Consider the following 23,917-nt stretch of genomic DNA (forward strand, 5'->3'; position numbering starts at 1 on the left):
AGGTGAGGAGTTTGCCTCTATGCATTTACAGAAACTACTGTACATAAACACAATCCAGATACAGTCCCACATACTGTACATAGACAAAAACTCTCCCAGGTCTAGCCACTCACCACCACACCTAGTTGTTTCTCAAAAAATGCCAAAATACATGCATTAAATGTAAAAATACTAATACAAAGCTATGCATACATTATGCATATACACCTTAGATACACATAACGTCTATATCTCAAGTTTAATGCCAAGAGCAGTTTGTTTGTAAATAAATAAAAAGACCTGCCTTAAAGTATTAATAATGCAGTGTGATGTCAAATTAAAAAAGATTACACATATAAATGCTTAATTTATGTTTCTTTCTCCAGCTATTTACTTACATCAACCATAAAACTTTGTTTTTAAATAATGTATGGAAAAATAAAAGACATAAAATACTCATCTTTGGAAATAATTTATTGAAAATACACCAAATGCATATTTGTCACACATGTCATAAGGTTGTATTTAATGACACTGGACTGAGGTTGAGGTAACTTGAAAAGCACCAACAAAACAGGGAAACAAGTTATTGGTCAACTGTAATAATATACAATATAAAGTATAATCATAGCATACAGAACAGTGTATTTTTCTGTTACATACAATCTAATGCATTATACAAGCACTGAATGTATTATCTAAATCTGCTGTACCAATGTACAATGTGCTTGTAAAAACAAACAAAAAAAAAAGACAGTGACATAAATTGTCAAGAAAAGGTTGAATTTTCAACAATATAGGATGCATACATATTTTGATGTGATTAATCAATCAGCATACTAATAATATACAGATATAAGGCGAGTCCATTTCCTTCAACACAGTCCTTCCATCTGGGAAAATATAGAAAAACAAAAAAAGCAAGAGGTATGATAAGAAGGTGAAGTTTTAGAATGAACAAGGTGTGTAAAGCATTAATAAATACACAAATAAATAAAGAGTAACAGTAACAGGGGGGTATTCCATCAATGCAGTTAATGTAAGCTGTCCACTTGAAAAAGGCTTGCTTAAATTAACACTGACTTTCACTGCAGGCTCAAGCCATTCCACTAAATTATTAGCCACTTCTAGTCAACAGTGACTTTAACCAGGCTTGAATAAGCATGCATTGTGCATGTGCACAGAGTACATAAGCAGCCCTGAAGAGTTGAGTAAATTTTAAGTTCCTCAAAACTAATTGATAAACTGATCATCTCTTTCCTCCATCCAAAACTTCAACTAGCCAACAGTTTAGTGACTTGGCTTTTGAAACAGGTATTGTACCTTACATTCGAAAACCAGCAATTGGTGAATTGTTGCCATCAGAGTCAATCTGAAAAGAGCCCGTTTACATCACTGTAACATTCTAAAATGGTTTTGTCTCATTGTGAATCTTTGGTGTGAACTGGGCTTAAGCCACAGTAATGGCACGGAACTCTTACTTAAATTATCAAGATTTATCAAAATAAGCCAGGTTTTTCCTTTACCCACCTTGATGGAACACCCCCAAGTCTATTCTTGAGAACATATGAACAAATAAATACCTAAACTGTGTTTTCCTCTTCATCCTCACTGGTGTCTGGACTACTGAGGCCACTTGGATCTTCTGCTTCAACATGTAGAAGGACAGAGGCCTCAGGACCTAAAGCAGTCTTGTACTGTTGGAGGACAACTTGCAACTGTTCCGACACCTCTGACAGTCGTCTTCTTAAGAGACAGCAAAGTCCCTCATTTCCCTTGTCTACATCTCAAAATACAAAAGAGATTACATTAAAGACAAACTGCTTGTTAAGATTGCTTAATGAGGCCAAAAAACTTCAATGAAGATTTCATCCATTCAAATCTACATACCAGCAAATTTTAATGTGTATTGTTGCCATGGTACCCGGCTAGCTTCTGTATAAACTGACTTGAGGCAACATGATCAGTCTCACTGAGGTGACTTTATGCAGTGAGCCCCAAAGCAGCAGAACTGTGTTTTGCAGCCAATGTCTGATCGCTGTTTTAAGTTAACGGTTTTCTTCTTCACTACAGTTGTGGTAAAGTAACACATTGTGTAGCATTCAGGTGTTACATCAAGAAATAGGTGTGTTTGATGGTGCTGAATTCAATGTTCAAAATTCTTTTGTTAATTTCTCCTTTTATGTAACAGCCACAGTACAACAAATACAACAAATCTATCAAGCAAATTTGAAACGTTTTAAAGCCTTACTGACCTGTTACCACCGCAAATTATAATCCTCATTTGTGGTAAAAAGAGCAATAACCCTTCTACTCCATTCAAATTGTGTGGCTGAGACTGATAATGTTTATTTTTTTCATTTGAAATTCATACTTTAAATGGATTCAACTTACCCTCCTCAGCCATCTTGTTCTTGAGAACCACTGCCAGGCTCTGCAACCATGTGCAGTGTTGTGCCATCTCCAATACCAAAATGCTTTTTTCCTCTTGCAGTCGCATCGCCAACATCACTTGGTCATGCAATTGTTTCTTGATTGAAATGTTGGCTAAGAATCAATAGCAATTGTATGTATGCATGAGACAATTTTGCATAATAGCATTGCAATGTTTTGTAACTACAAATGTACCTTTTCAAGTTGATACATAATAAAAAAACTGAAAAAACACACAAACTAAATGAACATTACAACACTCAATATGTTACATGCATCTAAGGCATGCATGTAACATATTGAGTGTTGTAATATTCATTTAGTTTGTGTGTTTTTTCAGTATAGTCTATACAGCAGAAATAAATTCTTGAGAAGCTTCTGGAAACTGACATACCACTGCCATGAACCTCCCATGGCCATATTTGAGACACATTGTTCTCTCCATTAAGGGAATGCTCCACAGTAGCTACATCTATGTTTGTGGCAGAGTCTTGTACAAGACCATTGTAGTGCTGGATCTCCTGAAGGAGGTGTTTTTTGTCTTCTGCCAGCTTCCTTCGAAGGCGGTGGCGAAACTTGCTGCTGTCTACAAAAACATGAAGTACAGGGATAGAAGTAGTCTATAGGTAAGAATGAAATATGTATGTATGTGTATATATACATATATATGTATATACATATATATGTATATATACACACACAGTATATATAAATAATTAATAGTATTACTTTATATACACACTTTATATAATTACTTTTTTAAAAATAAATAAATTAATAAATAAGAAATATAATACTATTTGTATTTCTATGTATTTGTTGAGTAGGATGCATACAGTAGCTTGATTTTTTCAATCTATTATATTATATATTTATACCATTCTGACGGTAGAGGGTTTGCTTCCGCTGCCTCACACTAAGGTAAAGACCCTCAATTGACTGCTGAAGTCCTCTGGGTGTGGTGCCTTGACTGGCATGAGATGTATCTGGTGTCTCTGTAGAATTAATAGTGAAAACAAATTCACTGTTAAAACACAGAACTGTTTCAGTGTTTGAATTCATACATAAAACTCATTTTAATCCAACTTCATTGAACTTGGTATGTGCATTTCCTGCAGGGAAACTGGAATATAAAATAAACCAGACATATATATGTGGCATAACATTGGATGTCTATGGTGGCAGGTGATGTCACCAACTGTTGTAATCCATTGATGTTCTCAGCATGATGATCTTTGGCTGCTCTTTAGTGTCGAACTTAAAATTTCAAATAGTATTAAAAAAGGAAATTTGTTGTTTCTTTTATCTGGTCATGCTTACCATCAGCTGCCCATTCCTTCACATCAGAGAGCCACTGTGACACCAATTCATCTGTGCAGTGTAGCTCTGCTTTGAGTTCATCTAGCCTTGTAGTCTCATCCTGGAGTCTCTGACAAGTCTGATTAACAATGTTAATAATACAATAATCAGAATTAAAACTTGGCAAGTGCACACAACAAAAGGACACACAAAACAATTAACAGTAGACTTACCTTCACATATCTTGTGGAAAGTGCCTGATGTAGAGAGAGACTTTTTTTGTGGTTCCACCCCACTGCATGCAAAGTAACCATGTCCACCCATGCTGTTGAAAGCAAATAATGAGGATGTGATGCATAATCTAATAAAAGTATGTAGGAATTTTGCAAACACTCTGATCACCTGCTTTGGACATATATTTGGTAGTCAGGGCACAACGTGACAGGTAGCTGTTCACTTGCTCCACCTCCTCTCCGGCTGTTGTTCCTGCTCCTTCCTGGTTCCTACCACTCCATTTAATCTGTTAGTAAAGGGTGGAAGAAATTCAAATCAATTCAAGTAAATTTTATTTATATATCCCTATATCACAAATTGCCTCAAAATGCTCTACAATCTGTACAAGAAATTGTAAAGCAAAAAGGCTACCTAGTATAGTAGCCTTTTCATTTCATATTATTAATGTGCGTGTAAACATTACAAATGTACATATGTTGCAAATATAGTATACATACCTCACACTTTGTAGCATGGGCTCGAGCATGCATTATGCTGAGGAAGGGTTTCATTTCGGTGAGCTCCTGAAGGGCAGGAAGGACTCGAGCAGCTTTTTCCAAGTATGGCCAATATTTGCAAGCCACATCCATAGCAAAGAATTTTGCCTTGGCTGGCATGAGCTCCTTCTGAAGATACAGGGGGTAGGCAAATATCTCCCCTCTGTACATATTAAGGGCCTTCAGAAGGAACCCATGGCGACACACAGCAACCTCCATCCCCTCTTCATCCAATTTGGAAGCCTTCCTTGACGTCTCCCTCGCTGCTGTCCACTGGGAGTCCCCACATGTGCCTCTTCCCTGTGTCTATGACACACAAACACAGCAAATCAAATAAAAGCAATGGTGTCTTACAATATGTAGCATTTATTCTCTCAATTTGATTTTAGAGTACTTGGTAGGCAGAAGTAGTTGAAGTGGGGAGGAAATCAAGGTCAGACACATATGTTTTTTTTGTCAACTATTTTGTGAAGTTAAGATAAAAAACTTGCATTTCTCAGTGCTTTCTGTATGGTGTCGACAAATGTAGACACCACACTGTCTTCAGCCACAAAGAGCCCTTCAAAAAAACTAGGATCATCAGAGCTGAGAAAGAAAGAAAAATAGAGAATCCATCCATTATATATAAAGTAAATAAATAAATCAATAAAAAGACAAACAAAAACCACCTTGTGTTTCGGTGAAAGCGATATAGCTTTCTGTTCCCATCGGCGGAAACAGCCAACATTTCCGGCGTGCAGGCTGGGCAGGTGAAAGGTGCACTACAGCAGAGCTGGTCTTCTTCAAAAGAAGCGTAGACAAACTCCAAAAAGCTCCGCTGCAGTGCATCACCGTTGATATGTCCTTTCTGGAAGATATATAGAAAGAAATAGTATTTGTGATGTCTGCTTATGGAAAGACATGTTATAAGTAATAATTACACTTACTCTTCCTCCACACTTAGTCCGATGCTCCAACAGCTTTGCAAAGGCTTGTCTGGAGAATCCTGGAGCGATGACCTTGAGCTCCTGAAAGGAGCTCAGGAGGTCCAGTGTATAAAGCGTTGAATTGCTGACAGAGGCTGGCCAATATCCACTCCTAAGGAGGTCCTTTGAATCAGGAGTCCACTGCTGCTGGCATGTTTGACATTCATATAGTGGCTGATGCAAGTCAAAACGCCCTTGGAACAAAAAAGTTAATTTAAAAAATTATAAACAAACATTTACTACTTATTTTTTTTTACAACAGTTCATTCTGCACATTGTGAATGGTTGAGAGACATTGCTTAAGTTCCTATAATCCCAGTATAGCACTCATACTTCTTGAGAAGTATCACACCTACATTGTTTACATTTGTCTAATTCACCAAATTCCAAATAGCTGTATCGATTGGACTTCATCCTGGAAGCATGCAAAGGATGTAACTGCTTTGCAACAGCTAACTATTTTTTTTTTTGTTTGCAGAGGACAAAAATAAAAAAAAGATGTCTGTATTTGTTCCAGTTAATGTCAATACCATGGGTGTTGACGGGCACAATGTCACAGCACACCAGTATGAAAAACATCAAATCTAAAATAGAAATCTAAGTAGTGTATATTGTTTTTACCATTGATGGTAATCAAAATCACCGGTTTGCCTGGTAATACAGTGAAGTTTGTGCCTTCACAGGAGCAGTCTGGCACCTTCACAGTTGGCAAAATGCAAGCTGGCAAAAAGAAAGAAAACCACTAATTTTGATTATCTGTAACTGGCTGCTGACACACATGAACAGCAACATTAAGACTTTCATGAGAACGTACCTTGCTCATGGGTGCAATATCCACCTTCTCCTTTAATGATGCATGAGGTTGGAGGAATGGCTTTGTTGTAAACTTTTTCCAGAGAAGACCAGGAGACTTGGATATCCTTGTGCAGTAGTCTTTATTGTAGATACACGATGAAACGAGTCTGCAAGTCAGAGCGTACTGGCACGGGTGCTGCAGTCATCAAGTCTGACTTAAAGTTGTAATACATTGTAAATATACACATTTTAGGGGGCAGTCCAATCAGATAGCGACAAAACACTCGGGTGACCATCAAAACATGAAAGGATGTAACAGCCCCCACACCAGATCCTGGAATTTCACCCACCCTTAATCCCATTAACATAACAATCGGACAAATGGCGCAAAGAGACAGATGATACCCTGAGTTACCTTGCCCCTTTCCTTCGATATTTATGAGATACAGAAACCACGAGTCTAATGTAAAGTTTGAATTTAACTAGCCTTGTCACTTGATTGGGCTTCTATATTATCCACAGAAATATGCTAGAACTAAAAGGAAATAAAACAATGACTTAAAAAAATTATTTTCCCACAATTCCCCCTTTGAGAGTTCTAATAACTCTCACAATAGATTTAAGTCAATAATAAAAAATAAATTAAAGTCACGCTCAGTTTTCTATTTACAAAAAATATATATCTGGCATGAGTGCTTTAACATAGACATTCGTGCAACTCTAAGATGTAGGCAAAAGAAAACTTTTTAAGGGTAATAGTTATTTGTTGTTTCCTGGAGTCCGAAGCTTTTGCAGTGCACATTGTAGCTTGATATATGATTTCCCTTTTGTCATCAGGTAAATGAAGAATGTTGTCTGCCAGTCCTGAGCAGTGGTTCTGCAGATGTCTTCAAATGTCAGTACTTTGGTGCTTCTGCTGCCTTGGTTGTCGCAGTGCTTTTCAGTCCTTGTATCTGTAACACAAACATAAGAAGGCGAGCAAGAGAGAAGCAGGAGAGCAATATTTCCATACTACAGTTTATATTCAGAATCTATTGTAGGATCGTATAGTTTTTAGTTTTCAGAATCTCTGTGATCGTATAGTTTTTTTTTGTTGTTGTTGTTGTTTACTTTCCCTAATCTGCAGTGTTATGACACCTAAGGACCAGTTAGGTAGGGATAAACTAATAAAAGGGGAATTCTATAAGGAAGTCTTCACCACCGGGTTGACCCCCGAGGCCTACTGCCTTCGGTTCCTCCCTGGGCTCCTTACTGGTCTGTGTGTCCTAGTCTATCCCTGCAGGTGATGAAATTACTTTACAGTATGAGACATGAATCCACCTTTTTCTTTTACAAAGTAGCATTCTGGCAACTTTCTTCACTACTTCTCCTGTAAAATACGTCCGGTTTTCTCTCTCTACTCGACCTGACTCTGTTGGCATACAACACAGCGTTTAGCTGTCTCTGTGGCTATACCACTACAAGCCGGATTCCAGGATTCCACCAGTGATTTGACAAAGGTTGAATCATTGCTGCTGCACTAATGTGACTTAAGTTAAGTAACTGCTGAGCCAAATATGGCAGAAGTGATTCTGTTCCCATATAATTTCCCCCTTTGGTCCAGCAGCCTGTTAAATCAACCATGGCTCCCTTATCTAACCATTTCCATGCTTCATACATTGGAACATCTTTGTAGAGGTCTGTTAGAGAGTCTGGAGGCATAATGACACTACTTGTTGTCATTCTAGTACCAACTTGCACTGTACCGTATGAACAGGCTTTTTTAGCAGCAACGTCTGCAAGAACTTTACCCTGAGATTCTGCAGTGTTAGGTTTGGAATCTGGGAGACGGTTAGAAGCTGCTACATCAGATACAGAGGTCATTGCATTTCCTGCTCTTCTATTCCCTCCAATGACCTGAGCTGAACCATCGACAAACAATTCAAAATCAGCATTATTTAGCGGACTCTCTGCAATAGCATTTGAAGATGAGTGTGTAAGCACAACACAATCATGAGTCATTTCTTCATCCTCTAAAGGAACATCAGTCATTGCAGACATCACACAAGAGGATGGGTTAGTGACAGGGGCATGGTCCAAAACCAAGTTGAGAGCTGTGAGAGTAGTTAACCAATTTCCCCAACAGGAGGAGGTGATTTTAGCTTGATTCTCTGATGTGGATACTGAATTTGGGCACCTGACTTTTATTGTTTGGTCTAAAACTGCATTTGTACAGGCCTGAACAAGCTGTCCTATGGTTTCACTAGAAAGAGGATGGACTACCTCTGGGTTATAAGCAGGCTGGGTGGGTGAGGGGTTATGTAAATTTCTTCTGTTATCTTGCTGCTTTTTCCTACAATCTTTTACCCAGTGCCCTGATTTTCCACAATAGTTACATGTTCCCTCTCTCTTAGGGAATCCGGGTTCTTGCCTAGTCTCTGTATAGGAATTATTTAGCGATTCTGCGGCTGTTCTGACTTTTATCTTAACATCAGAATCCCTTTCCCAGATCGCTAACCTGTCCCAGTTGCTTTTCAGTGTTTGAATAGACCAAGTAAGGTCTAAGAAAGGAAGAGCATTCCTGTACTCTGATGAAAGGCCATCAAACCATGCCCTGACTAATGGTCCCTTATCATCTAACACATCATCTGGACTGTTGGCTATTCCACTGTATGCAACTGCAGATTGACAAAATCTTTCAGTGTATTCACTTACAGTTTCTTCCTTTTTCTGCACACAGCTAGTGACTCTGGCCCAGTCAATCTTTGGCCCAATAATATCCTTCAGTATCCTAAGGACTCCTTCTCGAAACTCATCTTTGCTGGCACGTTTAAAATCAGAAGTATACACCGTACTTTCAAAACACTTAAATTCTGATTCTGTTAACACCTGAGACATGAGTTGAGTGACTTCCACTAGAGACATGTCATAGAGACGCAGTTTTTTTGCTAATGCTCTCCTAAATTCAAAAAAATTTGAATGTGCTGATGGCAAACATTGAGAAAGTCTCTCTATTGCTTCAGGCCCTAAAGCTTTAATGACAGTTTGCACTTGTAATACTGGAGCTGGGCAAGGAGAATTTTCTGCCTCTTCTATTCTACTTTGAACTTTTTTTCGAGCTCCACACACAAGAGCATTGACTGGCTGATCAGTAAGGTCACTAAAGGACACATTATTTCCCTCTTGGTTAGACAAGAAATGCAAGTCAGGATATACATTAGTGATGGAAGATACTCGTTCACGTAATTCTTTGTTTTGCTCTTCTAGCTCTGCAATATGTTGGGCATGCTCTTGTGCTGAGGTAACACAAAATTCCATGTGGCAACAGATAATTCCTTTGACATTTTTCTTTCTGATACAAGCACCTAGCACCTTTTTGCACTCTTCAATAGACCATACTTTGCCTGGATGAATGCCATATTTCTTTGTCAAATTCTGTTTGACTGAGTCTGTTACTATAACATTCATTTGCTCATCTAACAGTGATTTGAACTCTCCACTAGTCCACAAAAGGGTAGCTAATCCACCTTTTTCAGTAGTGGGGATCAGTCTTGCATTCTTTTGAAACATTTTGATTGCTAGGGATTTCTCTTTTTAGACAATCTACTGTTAGTTTCTCTAAAGTAGGGAATAACCCATAACTGTTGCTGATTTCTAGATGATAACACACAATTCTTCCCTGATGTACAGGGGATAAACCAAAACTCTTCCCCAATAAACAGAGGGTAAATCAAATTTCTTCCCTGATAAACAGAGGATAGACCAAAGTTCTTCCCTGATCAACAGAGGATAAACCAAAATTTTTTCCTGATCAACAGAGGATAAACCACAAAATCTTCCCTGGTAAACAGAGGATAAACCAAAATTCTTCTCTGATCAACAGAGGATAAGCCAAAAAATTCTTCCCTGCCTAAACAGAGGATAACCCAAAATTCGTCCCTGCCTAAACAGAGGATAAACCAAAATTCTTCCCTGATCAACAGAGGATAAACCAAAATTCTTCCCTGATCAACAGAGGATAAACCAAAATTCTTCTCTGATCAACAGAGGATAAACCAAAATTCTTCTCTGATCAACAGAGGATAAGCCAAAAAATTCTTCCCTGCCTGAACAGAGGATAACCCAAAATTCGTCCCTGCATAAACAGAGGATAAACCAAAATTGTAGTTAAACCAAACCCTGCAGCTGTTTGTTAACTCTTCCCTGACAAAGCAGAGGATAACCACATGTATACTGGTCTGTAGGTTCTTTGGATAGAGTGACACTCACCAAACCAAAGTTGAGTTGGAAAAAATCTGAAGATTCTGGAGCTTAAAGTTTTGAAGAAATTTAGTGAGATGCGAAGCTCTATCCGGGTCACGGCACCATCTGTTGTAAACTTTTTCCAGAGAAGACCAGGAGACTTGGATATCCTTGTGCAGTAGTCTTTATTGTAGATACACGATGAAACGAGTCTGCAAGTCAGAGCGTACTGGCACGGGTGCTGCAGTCATCAAGTCTGACTTAAAGTTGTAATACATTGTAAATATACACATTTTAGGGGGCAGTCCAATCAGATAGCGACAAAACACTCGGGTGACCATCAAAACATGAAAGGATGTAACAGCCCCCACACCAGATCCTGGAATTTCACCCACCCTTAATCCCATTAACATAACAATCGGACAAATGGCGCAAAGAGACAGATGATACCCTGAGTTACCTTGCCCCTTTCCTTCGATATTTATGAGATACAGAAACCACAAGTCTAATGTAAAGTTTGAATTTAACTAGCCTTGTCACTTGATTGGGCTTCTATATTATCCACAGAAATATGCTAGAACTAAAAGGAAATAAAACAATGACTTAAAAAATTGTTTTCCCACAGCTTCAAAAAACCCACGAATCACACTTTCCCTGTTGTGGAGTGGCTGTTTTTTGTGATGCAATACATCACAGTCCCCACAGAACCAATCCTCAGGAAGACACTCTCTGCACCTAGGGAGAAAAAACAAAACAAAAAAACATTCTAATATAAATACATTATTTCAGGTGAATAATTTAAGTTATTTCAAATTTACTTTGAGTAGTTCTGATTTGATTTTATAGGACTGCATAATAGCTCAATGTTTAGCAATATCACCCCACAGCACAAAGTTCCTTAATGAAAATTAACTTGTCATTAATGTGGTTTTCAACTCGGTATCCAAGTTTTCTACCATTCCACAAGACATGCAACTTAACTTATAAAGCACGCTACTGAGCATTAATTCTCAGCAAACTGACCCTGGGTAATTAAAGTTTAATATTATTGAAAACCAACCTAATAACAGCAGGCTCGTGGCAAAGGCAACACAAGGGATGACCAACAGCCTCCTTTGCGATAAGGCATTGTAGGTGGTATGGTCTTGCCTCTTTCCAGCGCCCTGAGGCTTTCTGCTGCCGAAAAGACCATGATGAAGCAGAGCTTCTTTGAGGCTCAGCAGAAAGACATGATGCCAAAATATTTGAGAGTCTCTCCATATTTTTCTCTGTAAAGAAAATACAAAATAAAGCTGTAAAGGACGATGAGGGCCAATTAAAAAAGTCAACTGATCAATAATTTGAATAAACTTTCATGATTCAGTATCAAACTGGACCACATCTTTACTACATTTACTACTGTGTTCTTAATCCATCTACTGCACTGACAGTTTTGTCTAAGGGTTTTGTCTTTAATTACTTTACTTTTACATGAATTTTAGATTTAAACTTAAATCCATCACTGTTATTTACCAAATTCCTCTTGAGGATTTAGTATTTCTGAGGGAACCTCCACACTGGATGACAGGGAACGCTCAACCGGAGGGTATGTGACTGTAAAACACAGAAGAATGACAACAGGTTAGGCTATAACTGCATTAATGTTGTTTTTTTCAACCTACTGTATATACTGAACAATTTTTGAAATCAGACATATTTCTGTTAAGTACTTGGTAATGTCTTCTATAATAGTGCCACAAAAAGGTTTATGAACTTTTTAATGTCTTTTTGGATATTGGAGAATTTTACATTCTCAATCAATCAATCAGTGTTCTAATTTCAGTTGGTCCACTATTTACATAGGAAATTTCAAAAAACGTCAAATAATTCACATATAACCTGTAGCTGAGGCTTTGCGTCGCCCTCCTCGCCTTCCCCTTGGCTTGCCACAACCTACCCCTCTAAAGACCCTTTTAGAGGTCCGTGGAGGTTCTCCTCCAGAGCCTGCACGTTTCCTCTCCAAAGTTGCTCTCTGTGTGTTGGAGTGAATATTTCTTGTAAGACTGATAATGTTCAATGTACTGGAATCAAAAGAAATGTAACTAGTGAAAAGAAAACACAACATAGTGTGTTAGTAAGGTGTTAACGGCTTGAATGAGCCTTGGCATAGAAGTCTCTAACTCAGGGGATGGAGCTCCATTCTTCCAAAATATATTCCCTCATTTACATATGCCAGAGAGCATGATAGGATGTTAATTGCTTAACTCATCATGCAATATACCTGTCTGAAATCTAATACACTCATCCTTCCACATTCATTATGTTTTTACTTTAATTTGTCCCCCATCTGTATGTTCAAGTATAACATGATTGAGGTATATAAAAACTCTGACCTTGCATTCAGCTATAAGGCGATCAATTTCCATTTCAAGAACCATGCGTTTCCCCTCTTGGTAATGGGGGTTTTGTGGGTCAAATACATATCTGGTGGCCATTGCAACACAGACTGATACAGACAGACAGACAGACTGATAGACAAAGAAAAATAACAGATAAGTAGACAAAGACAGACAGATTGAGAAATAGAGAAATTGAGAGAGAACAGATAGATATTGAAGAGATGGATAGAAATATAGATGGACAGAGAGAGATAGAGAGAGCGATAGATAGATAGATAGATAGATAGATAGATAGATAGATAGATAGATAGATAGATAGATAGATAGATAGATAGATAGATAGAGGTTGGCTCTTAAAAGTGCCTTTGGTTTTAGGAAATGAGGTGATTAAATAGGGTGAAGGTGAAGTATGACGGGATCTGCAGGGAGAACAGAAAAAGTTCATTATGTAGTGAAGGCTAGATATGTTGAAAAAATGTTTAAAATGTGACAAATTGTCCCTAAAATACTTAATAAATCAATAAAATTCACGTTTTTCCCATTTTCTGTATGACTGCACAAAAGGCGCGTCGTTTTTTTTTTTCTTCTTCTTCTTTTTTTACTGTTAATATGGAAACAGTTGGTCGGCCTTTAATTCGTTGCGCTAACATGTAAACCATGTGAGTCTAATGGCAAAGAAAAGCATCAATTATAACATTTAAACAAATTTGATCATCACATTCAAGTCTCGTGGCTTACCTGGGAAGTGGTTTTGAGCGCAATGAAGGAGAATTCGCGGCCTGCAGAAATCAACCAATCGCAAAGCGGGTTGGCTCCGTCTCCATAGCAGCCGTCTCCGCTGAGGCTCACGGGTAATGCGGGCGTCCACTAATTAATTTAATAGATTTTTTATTTTTATTTTAATTCAATCAATAACCACAACTAATCCCCCTTCCTCACAATAGAAGGAGAATCAAATAAAACGGATGGTCATGACATCGTATTGTTGAATTATCAAGCACACTTTCGTGTTTATGTGTTGAAAGAAAGATGAGGATGTCATTAAAAGAGAATAGGCGGTGGGTCAACAGGTAGTTTTAGCTGACATCATCAACATAGTAAAAGTAGAAAACAGTGTTGTGTGTTGAAAGAAAGATGAGGATGTCATTAAAAGAGAATTGCCGGTGGGTCAACAGGTAGTTTTAGCTGACATCATCAACATAGTAAAAGTAGAAAAGGCTCATGGGTACTGTAGTATTTAGTTTACTGTCCTAATGCTTCCGAGTGGCAGAAAGAAAAACGTGGAGCGGACTCGAAAGACGCTTCCTATTGAAATACATTAGATTGAAAGAAGGGAAATACGTGTCCACGAACACGAATCATTGGATTACAGTTCGTGACTATGTCACGAACTGCCGTGAGACTGGGACATAATAAAAGGAGAATAAAATAATATGGATGGTCATGACATCGTATTGTTGAATTATCAAGCACACTTTCGTGTTTATGTGTTGAAAGAAAGATGAGGATGTCATTAAAAGAGAATTGGCGGTGGGTCATCATGTAGTTTTAGCTGACGTCTTCAACACAGTAAAAGTAGACCATAGCACAAAGCAATAAAAACAAGGATAAAATCTCCTGGTTGAATGTTGAGTAATGTAGTGCTTAAAGTTTAAAAATGAATAACAAATGATCAAAAACAATGCTTCCGAGTGGCAGAAAAAAACGTGGTGCAGACACGAAAGATGCTTCCTATTGAAATACATTAGATCGAAAGTCCGTGCTGAGTGACACGAAAAAAAGGAAAATTCGTCTCCACGAACACGAATCAAACAGATTACATTTCGTGACCTCTGTCACGAACTGCCGTGAGACTGGGTTGGGGTATATAGTGGAAATGACAAGGTAGTCCAGAACACTGCAACATAAGTTTGGTGAGACTTTACAGTGTTTATGTTTGTATAACAAATACAAACTTGTTATGTAGAATGGAAAAGACCTTGGTTCCCAGACCTTAGCTCATAAATTGTTATGGAGAATGAAGAAGACCATGGTTCTCAGACCTTAGCTCATAGCGATAACTTGTTATGTAGAATGAAAAAGACATTGTTTCACAGACCTAGGCCCTGAGAACTAAGGGGAGGAAAATCCATAAATGGGCATATGGGGAAAAGGTGATGGGAAATAAGGGGAAATTAGGTCAGTGTATTTAGAAAACATAGGAGGTGATGCCGATAAATAAGGTGATATGGCACCTGGGACTCCAAGAAATACTGGGAACCAAAGAGGAGGCTCGTAGGAGCACCAGGGTATATATTGAGAAGATCGGGGGTGAAGGTGTGGGTGTCAAATTTTTCTAGCCAGATGAAGGAGGCAGCCCCGTGTGCGTGTGAGGTGTGTGTGTGTGTGTGTGTGTGTGTGTGTGTGGAGGTGTGTGTGTTTTTTATTTCTGCAAAAACGTTGCGAGAGTTTTTGGTTGATTTTTGCATGACATGCTCTTTTTGGGGGTTTTCATTTGTTACTTTCAACTTGGCATGAATATTAAAATCCCCCATAATCAGAATCTTGTCAGCACATGTTCTAACACCAGATAAAAGAAAACAGAAAAATCTTCAAGGAAATCCTTATAGTAACCAGGTGGCCTATAAACTAATGGCATAGTACACTGGCATAGACATGTCAATCCTCATAACTTGAACTTCAATGGATTTAAAATTCTCCGTGGGGAGCTGCTTACATTTAAACAAATTACTAAAAATAGCAGCTAGACCTCCCCACGACAATTTATCAACGAAGTATGTAAGAACTGGCAGACCAGTGGTAAAAGCTCAGCTACAGGACTCATGTCATTATCGTTTAGCCAAGTCTCAGTAATGAAGAGAATGTCCAGGCAATGACTAATATTAAAGTCATTCAAAATAAAAGTCTTGTTTACAATAGAACAGGCATTTATTAAACCCATGTTCACAGTAAGCGAATCTTCTCGGGTTTTTCCAGGACAGAGTCAGCTGATTTGTCTTGAATTTGATTCCATAGAGACACATCTCTTTGATGAGGCCAAAGTGCTCTCAATCTTCAAAGATAATACATTTTCAACCAATTTTATTATTGGATGACAATTAATTATTTATTAGGTGTTTGTTTGTTAATTACCAGTGCATACTCATTGATCAGAATCCGAATCAGAAAGATCTTTATTGCCAAGTATGTTTTTACATACGAGGAATTTGTTCTAGTACAGAAGCTCCACAGTGTAAACAGAATGGCATTGACAACACATAATATAGACAGATGTATGTACAGTGGAAAAACCCGAGAAGTTCGGATAAGTGGTAGAGAATGAATGAATGAATAAATGAATGAAATTGAAATATAAATGAGTAAGTATGTGTTTTAAGTAAATAATGTAAGAATAGAGTTGTGTGTTCTGTGTATGTCAAGTGTTCATCAGATGGATTGCCTGAGGGAAGAAACTGTTCCTAAGTCTGGTCGTTCTGGTGCTCAGGGCTCTGTAGCGTGGACCAGATGGCAACAGTTCGAAGAGTGAGTGTGCTGGATGTGAGGGGTCCAGAGTGATTGTCTTTGCCTTTTTGCACACTCTGGAGAAGTACAGATCTTGGAGAAAATGGATTTAAATCATTTATTTATTTTTCCAGAATATGAAAGTTTAGAGTTTGCTTAATGTTTGTGGAAGTTCTGAGGCATGTTATTCCCAAATGCAACATCAACCTGAACCTCTGGTTTCAGACCCCAACTTTTGAAGCTTGCATAAAACTGTCCAAGATGCTACATTTCTTATCTCATTGCTCATACTCATAGGCACTTGGATTTCTAGATAACGTGTTTCAGAAGTGAAACTGTTATGGGAGGAAATCTTTACAACTAGAACCAAGTGTCAACAAACAACCGAGACAGGAACATATTCCTATGACTCGAAAACAGAGGCTGATTCTTCCAAAACTGGTGCATTGTGGAGAAATGTTCTAATGCTGTCAAAGAAATGAATGCAGTTTATTAAGTTGATAAGACACACATTTAATATCTTCTATTAATAAAGAATGATGGAATCTCATTGGAAATCTGTAACCTGCGCAAAATGACTTTATTATAACGTGGGGAATTTCTTGCTAATTCTGTCACAGTAATGAATCCAGTTTATTTTTAAAAAATCTGATTTAAAAACAACTTGATTTCCTTTGTGCCTTTGAAGAAGTGAAGGGTGTTGAGGCAGACAGCCATGTAAACAAGCTGTTTATTGAGTGACCTTTTTGGAGGTCAAGACAAGACAAGACACAAGCTTTGGATTAAAGTGTAGAAAAATGACATAAAAGTATAGAAAAAATGTTCTTAAGTCAAAATAATCACATGAATTAGTTTAAATGTGCTCAAGTAGTGTATGAGTGGTTGTTTACTCCAGCATATAGAAACAATTTACTGGGAAGACTGGGATTCAGAACAGACCTGTTGATGATTTTCAAACTCTAACAGGAAAACTTTTTAGTGTTAGTGCTCAGGAAGAATCTTGAATAATACATAAATATACAAAAGAAAAAACAAGTCAGGTGCTCAGTTTCAATTGAGACTGATTTTACTGATGGAATTCATAACAGATTGTAATCTTCTGAATATGTCAGTGACGTGGGGATAAAAATAAACAGGGTTATTAACTTGAAAAACACCAAACAGGGACAAAGACTTGACAAATGACATGACAAAGGAAGGGGATTTCACGCCGACCTAGGCAACGTGGCATGGTTTAATACACAACACAATTAACACATGAGGAACAGGTGTGCAGAGGCGGGGGAGAAGAGACAAGGGCGGGGCAGACACGTGACACAGAACAAAAGCACTTGGCCAAAGCGTGCAAAGTGCAACAATCCTGACAGAATATGTCAAAAGAAAATGATCAAATTGTTCCATATAGCATTCCATATAAGTCAAATTAGATCTAAAAATCACCAAATGAGATGTTTTGTTCATTACTCAGAATTATTTGTAAAGAATGTTTAATTAATCTAAACTGTGTCTTAGTCTTGCACCACTGGTAGACTAACAGAATAAATTGTCTGAACCAGCAAAATAAATCAAATCATTGGTTAACAGATTTGAAAGAAAAAAAAGAATCATTATTATGAGAAGCTAATATTAAAACAAACAAACTAAGCTAACTTCAAACAGAAACATTATTGATTAAAATGATTTAATATATGAGATTGATTAAGATGTTTGATTAATTGACAACCACATTTCCAACAGTGTAAGTGACACCATTGTAGGACTTTTACTAATTTTAAAAATTCTTGACAAACTTAAAGCCTAAGCGATCCACATCACTCCCTGAACATCCTTTGATTCCCATGCAGATCCCAGAGGCAATATCAACTCTAACTTCTGGTTGCAGTCTCTGATTTGTCAAGCTTGCATAGAAATTCCGGGAGTGACTTGTCGTGAATTTTATCGCACCCAGACGTGTATTATTTTGATTTGGCCAAAGTGAAAGGGAGGTGAAATGCTCTCCATCTACAAATGTAAACTCTTGCAGATTCCCAGCAGGAATACCAAACTGTTTGGACTGGCCATCAGTAAGACACACTTTAATGGCTTTCACCGTATCTTCACAGACCCAAACATAGATCTTTTGCAATATGGATCCATTTTGAGTGTCATTAAAATTGAAAGGAGCTCCTCCAGTTCCACCAACTTCAACAACATTGGCCAGGTATGACATGATAATAAAATGCCTGAAGCATGAGTTACTGCTGATATTATGTGCTAATTCAGCTCATTAAGCTTCATTAAACAACTGTATTATTAGATGACTTTATGCATGCTAATGGCCAGGGTAATGTTTTACAAAAGGATTCCGTCTTCTGTGTTCTAATAATCTCTTCGATTACCTCTCCCACTTCCTGTTAGCAACATATAAAAAGCACATGGGCTAGCATGTCAGTGTGAAACTTATGACTTGTGAAAGTTGTGTTATTCTGGAAAGCTTTATCTGTGTCTGAGACCCCTATGTTACACCATCACTAACATTTAACATAGTAAATCTTTGGGATCAACATAATAATAATAATAATAATAATAATAATAATAATAATAATAATAATAATAACAACAACAATAATTATTATTATTATTGTTGTTGTTATTATAATTATTATTATTATTATTATTTTAATAAACACAGAAGTGGGTGTTAACTGGCAAAATTCAGAAATCTGAGCTGTAATGCTATAATCTACATACCCAGTAATCTACCTATACAGTTAATTACATACATAATGTAATCAAGAATAAATTGAACACTTACAAGGAACTGATGATGCAGGTAGCAAAAAAATGCCTTCTTTAAAAGATCTCTTGTGAAGAATGCAAGCTTATGGATGAGACAGAAGCTGCATTCTCTCATATTTATATCAAATAAAAAGGGTGGTTCTGGACCTTACATCATACTTCCAAGTAACTGGTGTGTGTGTGTGTGTGTGTGTGCCCACGCTGTTAGTTGAAAAACAGATTTCACAAGACTCTCAGCCCCTCAGAAGCTTTTGTGAACATTCCTTTGTGTCACTGAACCTTTTGTTGACTTCTGTAACAGTTACCGTGGAATTTTTCTCCAACCCAAAAAACACTGTCTGTTTATAATAAATAATAAAGCATCAAAAATCTACAATGTCTTCTTCATGGCATCCAATGGAAGCTCTATAGGCTTTAGATCAGGGTTTTGGGAATAATCTATCAAAAAGCATCTGGTGTGCATTGGATAATTATCCTGCTTAAAAAAAATCACATTTCATCAATTAACACATCTCAATCACCGGAGTTCTGATAATCATCACCTGGCGTCACTCAACACTAATTGCTCACAGACTATTTAAGCCACGCTCTCACCTTCATTCACTGTCCAGTCTCGTATGCTATGCTTACTAACTCGACTTTCTCATTCTTCTTCTCAGTAGCGTTTCCAGATCCTGATCTGCACGTTACCAGATTCAACTCCTTATCGAGCGTGTGTTTATCGGAGCACGGGTGAAGCGTCCTTCATCACGTCTCCACGCTTTGCAGCTTTACCTCAGACCTGAACTATCAATAAACACTGTTTTTGATTTCATCTGTTCATTCATTGTCTTCTGTATGTTACATTAGGTCAGTTTCTTTATGTAGCACCACGCTCCTGGACAAACATTTCATTTCACTGTGTACTGCATCAGATATTCTATTTGGTCACATGACATTAAAAGCCCCTCAACATGCCATACGTATACCTGTTCCTGCATCTCAATGCTCCCCTGTACAAAGCCAGTTCCTTGAAGAACTCATGATGTGTTGGAGGATGGAGTGGAAGATCTCAAGTGTCCTGTAGAGGCCTGACTCTGATACTTTTGGTTGATTTTTTCCCACAATCTCTCTGCACTCAAATATAAAAGCTGGATGCAGTCAAATCATCAGCATAACAATGTAAAGCCTGAGCTCTAAACCTGATCCTACGTGTCTTATGCAGCGGGACCGGACTGTCCATCAAGTGGACTGACTTTTATCCAAAGCTTGCGTCTGGTTTCTTTAAAAAGGTCATTCAATAAACAGCTTGTTTACATTTCTTTCAAGGCACAAAGCAAATCAAGTCATTTTTAAATCAGATTTTTTAAACAAACTGGATTCATTTATTTGACAGCATTAGCGAGATCTTCCCCCCTTTATAATGAAATCAAACCCATTTTTAGCAGGTTATATATTTCCAATGACATTCCATCATTATTTAGTAATAGAAGATATTAAATGTGTGTCTGATCAACTAAACAGACAACAGAGTAAATGTCAGCAAGGCAGGGATAAAAACAGACCAAATGCAGGATAGTGTAAAATAAACAGGGTTTATTTTACACTATCCTGCATTTGGTCTGACGACATAGGAAGACAGACGACAGACGTCCACAGCTGAGCAGAAGGGCCGAGCAACGTCCAGAGCCGAGCAGAAGGGCAGAGCAACGTCCACAGCCAAGCAGAAGGGCAGAGCGATGTCCACAGCCGAGCAGAAGGGCCGAGTGATGTCCACAGCCGAGCAGAAGGGCCAAGCGAATGTCCACAGCCCAGCTGAAGAGCCTAACAATGTCCACAGCCCAGCTGAAGGGCCAAGCACAACCCCCCACACACACCTACATGATTGTGTAGCGATATCCACAGCCGAGCAGAAGGATAGAGCGACGTCCACAGCCGAGCTGAAGGGACGAGCGATGTTTACAGATGAGCTGAAGGGCCAAGCAACGTCCACAGCCGAGCTGGAGGGCCAAGCTGAAGGGCAGAGCGACGTCCACAGCCGAGCAGAAGGGCCGAGCGACGTCCACAGCCGAGCTGAAGGGCCGAGCGACGTCCACAGCCAAGCGAAGTCCACAGCCGAGCTGAAGGATTCCTTCAGTCTGGCAGGATCCTTCTGTCAGCAACGCAGGGATAAAAACAGACCCAAATGCAGGATAGTGTAAAATAAACTGAATTTATTGACTAAAAACATGAAACAAGGACAAGGACAAAAACTAAACATGACATGACAGACGACAAGGATTCCGGTTAAATACACATGACAATTAAACACATGAGGAACAGGTGTGCACGTGGCTAAAGTCCGGGCTGGATCCTGACAATAAACAGGAATAAAACAATAACTTGTGGGAAAAAACTCATCCATGAATCTAGTCTTTTCACCATCAGATTGATTTTCCAATAACAGCACGTCCTTGTAATAAACAGACATTTTAACACTAATTTATACTTAAATTTGATGTTGGTTCTTACACTGTAGCAGCTATAAATGGTCATCCCCTAACATCACTTTCTTATTCTTCTTCTTTTTCTTCTTCTTCTTTGTATGTTTCACATCATGAAATCTTACATATTATAGACAACCGTTTATCTTCAGTTTTGGTGGAACACTTTGGGGACATACTGTACACATGGCTGTGATGTCCAGGTGTCCTGTACTGTATATTAAACAGCCACAGAGAATATGGATAAGGTTAAGTAGCCACCAGTAACATGTGTCACTATTGACATATGTTTTGGTATGGAAGAATGTGTTATGTAGTAGACATTATGGCCAAAGTGGACAAAGTCTAAAGGAATAGATAATAATTATAATGGAGAAAGTGTAGAAGTATAGACAAAAAATTATTTAACAAGTTGAAATAATAACATGAACTAGAACGGTACATTTCCTAAAGAAAATGTGAATGTGCTTGCATGTGGCAAGTTCCCCTCATCGTGCTGAGTGTTTTGATATATGACATGTCCATGTTGTGCTAAATTTTTGATTTCGCTTCTTTTGGGGGCGGGGCTACACGTCACGTCAGTTCCCCTCATCGTGCTGAGTGTTTTATGTTGTGTAACTGAGATATGGCTTCTTTATATTGCAATATGGCACACCTGAAAATCCATTTATCTTTTCCTGAAACAAGCGCCATGAAGATCTTGAACTAAAGCATCAATCAGTGATTTTACTGGGAAAAAATATAATCACGTTACAATAAGGATCATTAGTTCAAATTTAATGTATTAACTAACATTTACTAACCATGAGCAATAAATTATTGTATGTAGTAATCTTTGTTAAAATAAAGTTTATTCTTTGTTCATGTTAGTTCACAGTATATTAAGTAATGTTAACACGGTGTTAATAATGTATTAGTAAATGTTGAAAATAACATGAACAAAATTAAATGGATTTTCAGGTGTGCTCTTTTGTTGCAGGTGAGAAACTAGTCTGCATAATAATAATAATAATAATAATAATAATAATAATAATAATAATAATAATAATAATAAGTAGAACGGTACATTTCCTAAAGAAAATGTGAATGTGCTTGCACGTGACGTCAGTTCCCCTCATCGTGCTGAGTGTTTTGATATATGACATGTCCATGTTGTGCTAAATTTTTGATTTCGCTTCTTTTGTGGGCGGGGCTACACGTGACGTCAGTTCCCCTCATCGTGCTGAGTGTTTTATGTTGTGTAACTGAGATATGGCTTCTTTATATTGCAATATGGTTCATAAGGTGCACTACATGGTTGCTAGGGTATGGATGCACAGTTACTATGGTTATATTTGCAGACTAGTTTCTCACCTGCAACAAAAGAGCACACCTGAAAATCCATTTATATTTTCCTGAAACAAACGCCATGAAGATCTTGAACTAAAGCATCAATCAGTGATTTTACTGGGAAAAAATATAATCACGTTACAATAAGGATCATTAGATCAAATGTAATGTATTAACTAACATTTACTAACCGTGAGCAATAAATTATTGTATTTAGTAATCTTTGTTAAAATAAAGTTTATTCTTTGTTCATGTTAGTTCACAGTATATTAACTACTGGGAAAAAATATAATCACATTACAATAAGGATCATTAGTTCAAACGTAATGTATTAACTAACATTTACTAACCATGAGCAATAAATTATTGTATTTAGTAATCTTTGTTAAAATAAAGTTTATTCTTTGTTCATGTTAGTTCACAGTATATTAAGTAATGTTAACACGGTGTTAATAATGTATTAGTAAATGTTGAAATTAACATGAACAAAATGAATAAATGCTGTAGAAGTGCAGTTCATTATTAGTTCATGTTAAGTAATGTGATAACTAATGTCAACTAATGAACCTTTATTATAAAGTTATAGAAAAAAAAAAAAAACTGTCCAAGGGTGCATTCAAACCCCGAATCTCTGCATGCTAAACGGATTCGCTATCCACTAAGCCATCCAGGAACACGAGGAAGCCTTTGCGGTTTTATGTATTAATTCACTAATGTGAAGAATGGCGTGTCTAACAATACCCAAGCTTTATTATATTAAAGTCATTCTTATCATTCTTTGTGATATACGTGTCATATGTTTAAAAAATAATTATGTAATGTGAGGAGACAAAGAAAAAATGCGCTTAATTTTAATTAATGGGTGTCTCTTAAAAGAGCCGTTGCTGTTCTTAAAAGGACATTAGTTTAAAGTGAAATAAAAAATTATAAAAACTACACTGATAGTTGAAAACAACAAAAAGTTATACAAATGGCAGAAACAACAACATATGTGACCGCTGAGAAAC

At 37.6% G+C, this 23,917-nt stretch overlaps 2 protein-coding genes and 1 long non-coding RNA gene across 7 annotated transcripts; all 3 read right to left on the reverse strand.

Annotated features, from left to right (window-relative positions):
- Positions 1-435: 435 nt before the first annotated feature.
- On the reverse strand, positions 436-10,550 carry LOC113636854. Of its 5 annotated transcripts, none has more exons than XM_047801955.1 (14): positions 6,261-9,987; positions 6,068-6,166; positions 5,408-5,640; positions 5,150-5,328; positions 4,973-5,066; positions 4,443-4,787; positions 4,114-4,231; positions 3,945-4,006; positions 3,733-3,850; positions 3,291-3,407; positions 2,807-2,998; positions 2,374-2,526; positions 1,563-1,765; positions 436-872 (listed from the first exon to the last, which is right to left on the reverse strand). In XM_047801955.1, exons 4-13 carry the CDS (start codon positions 5,206-5,208, stop codon positions 1,563-1,565), a joined length of 1,461 nt encoding a protein of 486 aa, XP_047657911.1. In that variant the 5' UTR covers positions 5,209-5,328; positions 5,408-5,640; positions 6,068-6,166; positions 6,261-9,987; the 3' UTR covers positions 436-872. The 5 variants fall into 5 exon arrangements, 4 of the variants coding, with proteins under 4 accessions (XP_047657911.1, XP_047657909.1, XP_047657910.1 ...); XM_047801953.1 differs by having other exon boundaries at positions 3,945-4,036; XM_047801954.1 differs by having other exon boundaries at positions 1,563-1,759; positions 3,945-4,036; positions 6,261-9,983.
- Positions 10,551-10,622: 72 nt separating this feature from the next.
- Positions 10,623-13,007, reverse strand: LOC125139070. Its single transcript, XM_047801957.1, has 5 exons — positions 12,835-13,007; positions 12,341-12,473; positions 11,975-12,055; positions 11,523-11,730; positions 10,623-11,197 (listed from the first exon to the last, which is right to left on the reverse strand). Exons 1-5 carry the CDS (start codon positions 12,934-12,936, stop codon positions 11,020-11,022), a joined length of 702 nt encoding a protein of 233 aa, XP_047657913.1. The 5' UTR covers positions 12,937-13,007; the 3' UTR covers positions 10,623-11,019.
- Positions 13,008-17,539: 4,532 nt separating this feature from the next.
- LOC125139082 lies at positions 17,540-19,272 on the reverse strand. The gene is made up of 2 exons (XR_007138197.1): positions 19,136-19,272; positions 17,540-18,731 (listed from the first exon to the last, which is right to left on the reverse strand). It is a non-coding gene; the product is annotated as an uncharacterized LOC125139082 (long non-coding RNA).
- Between the last annotated feature and the right edge of the window lie 4,645 nt (positions 19,273-23,917).

The sequence above is a fragment of the Tachysurus fulvidraco genome, chromosome 16 (assembly GCF_022655615.1).
Source record: "Tachysurus fulvidraco isolate hzauxx_2018 chromosome 16, HZAU_PFXX_2.0, whole genome shotgun sequence".
In the NCBI taxonomy this organism is placed as follows: domain Eukaryota; kingdom Metazoa; phylum Chordata; class Actinopteri; order Siluriformes; family Bagridae; genus Tachysurus; species Tachysurus fulvidraco.

Coding starts and splice junctions, on each gene's coding strand:
- LOC113636854 (XM_047801953.1), bottom strand. CDS start 5,208: ATGTTGGCTGTTTCCGCCGATGGGAACAGAAAGCTATATCGCTTTCAC. Junction 5,067..5,149: donor CGCTTTCACCGAAACACAAG/GTGGTTTTTGTT, acceptor TTTCTTTCTCAG/CTCTGATGATCCTAGTTTTT. Junction 4,232..4,442: donor CCCATGCTACAAAGTGTGAG/GTATGTATACTA, acceptor CTTTACTAACAG/ATTAAATGGAGTGGTAGGAA.
- LOC125139070 (XM_047801957.1), bottom strand. CDS start 12,936: ATGGCCACCAGATATGTATTTGACCCACAAAACCCCCATTACCAAGAG. Junction 12,474..12,834: donor GCCTTATAGCTGAATGCAAG/GTCAGAGTTTTT, acceptor TCCAACACACAG/AGAGCAACTTTGGAGAGGAA. Junction 11,731..11,974: donor AAATCCTCAAGAGGAATTTG/GTAAATAACAGT, acceptor TTTTCTTTACAG/AGAAAAATATGGAGAGACTC.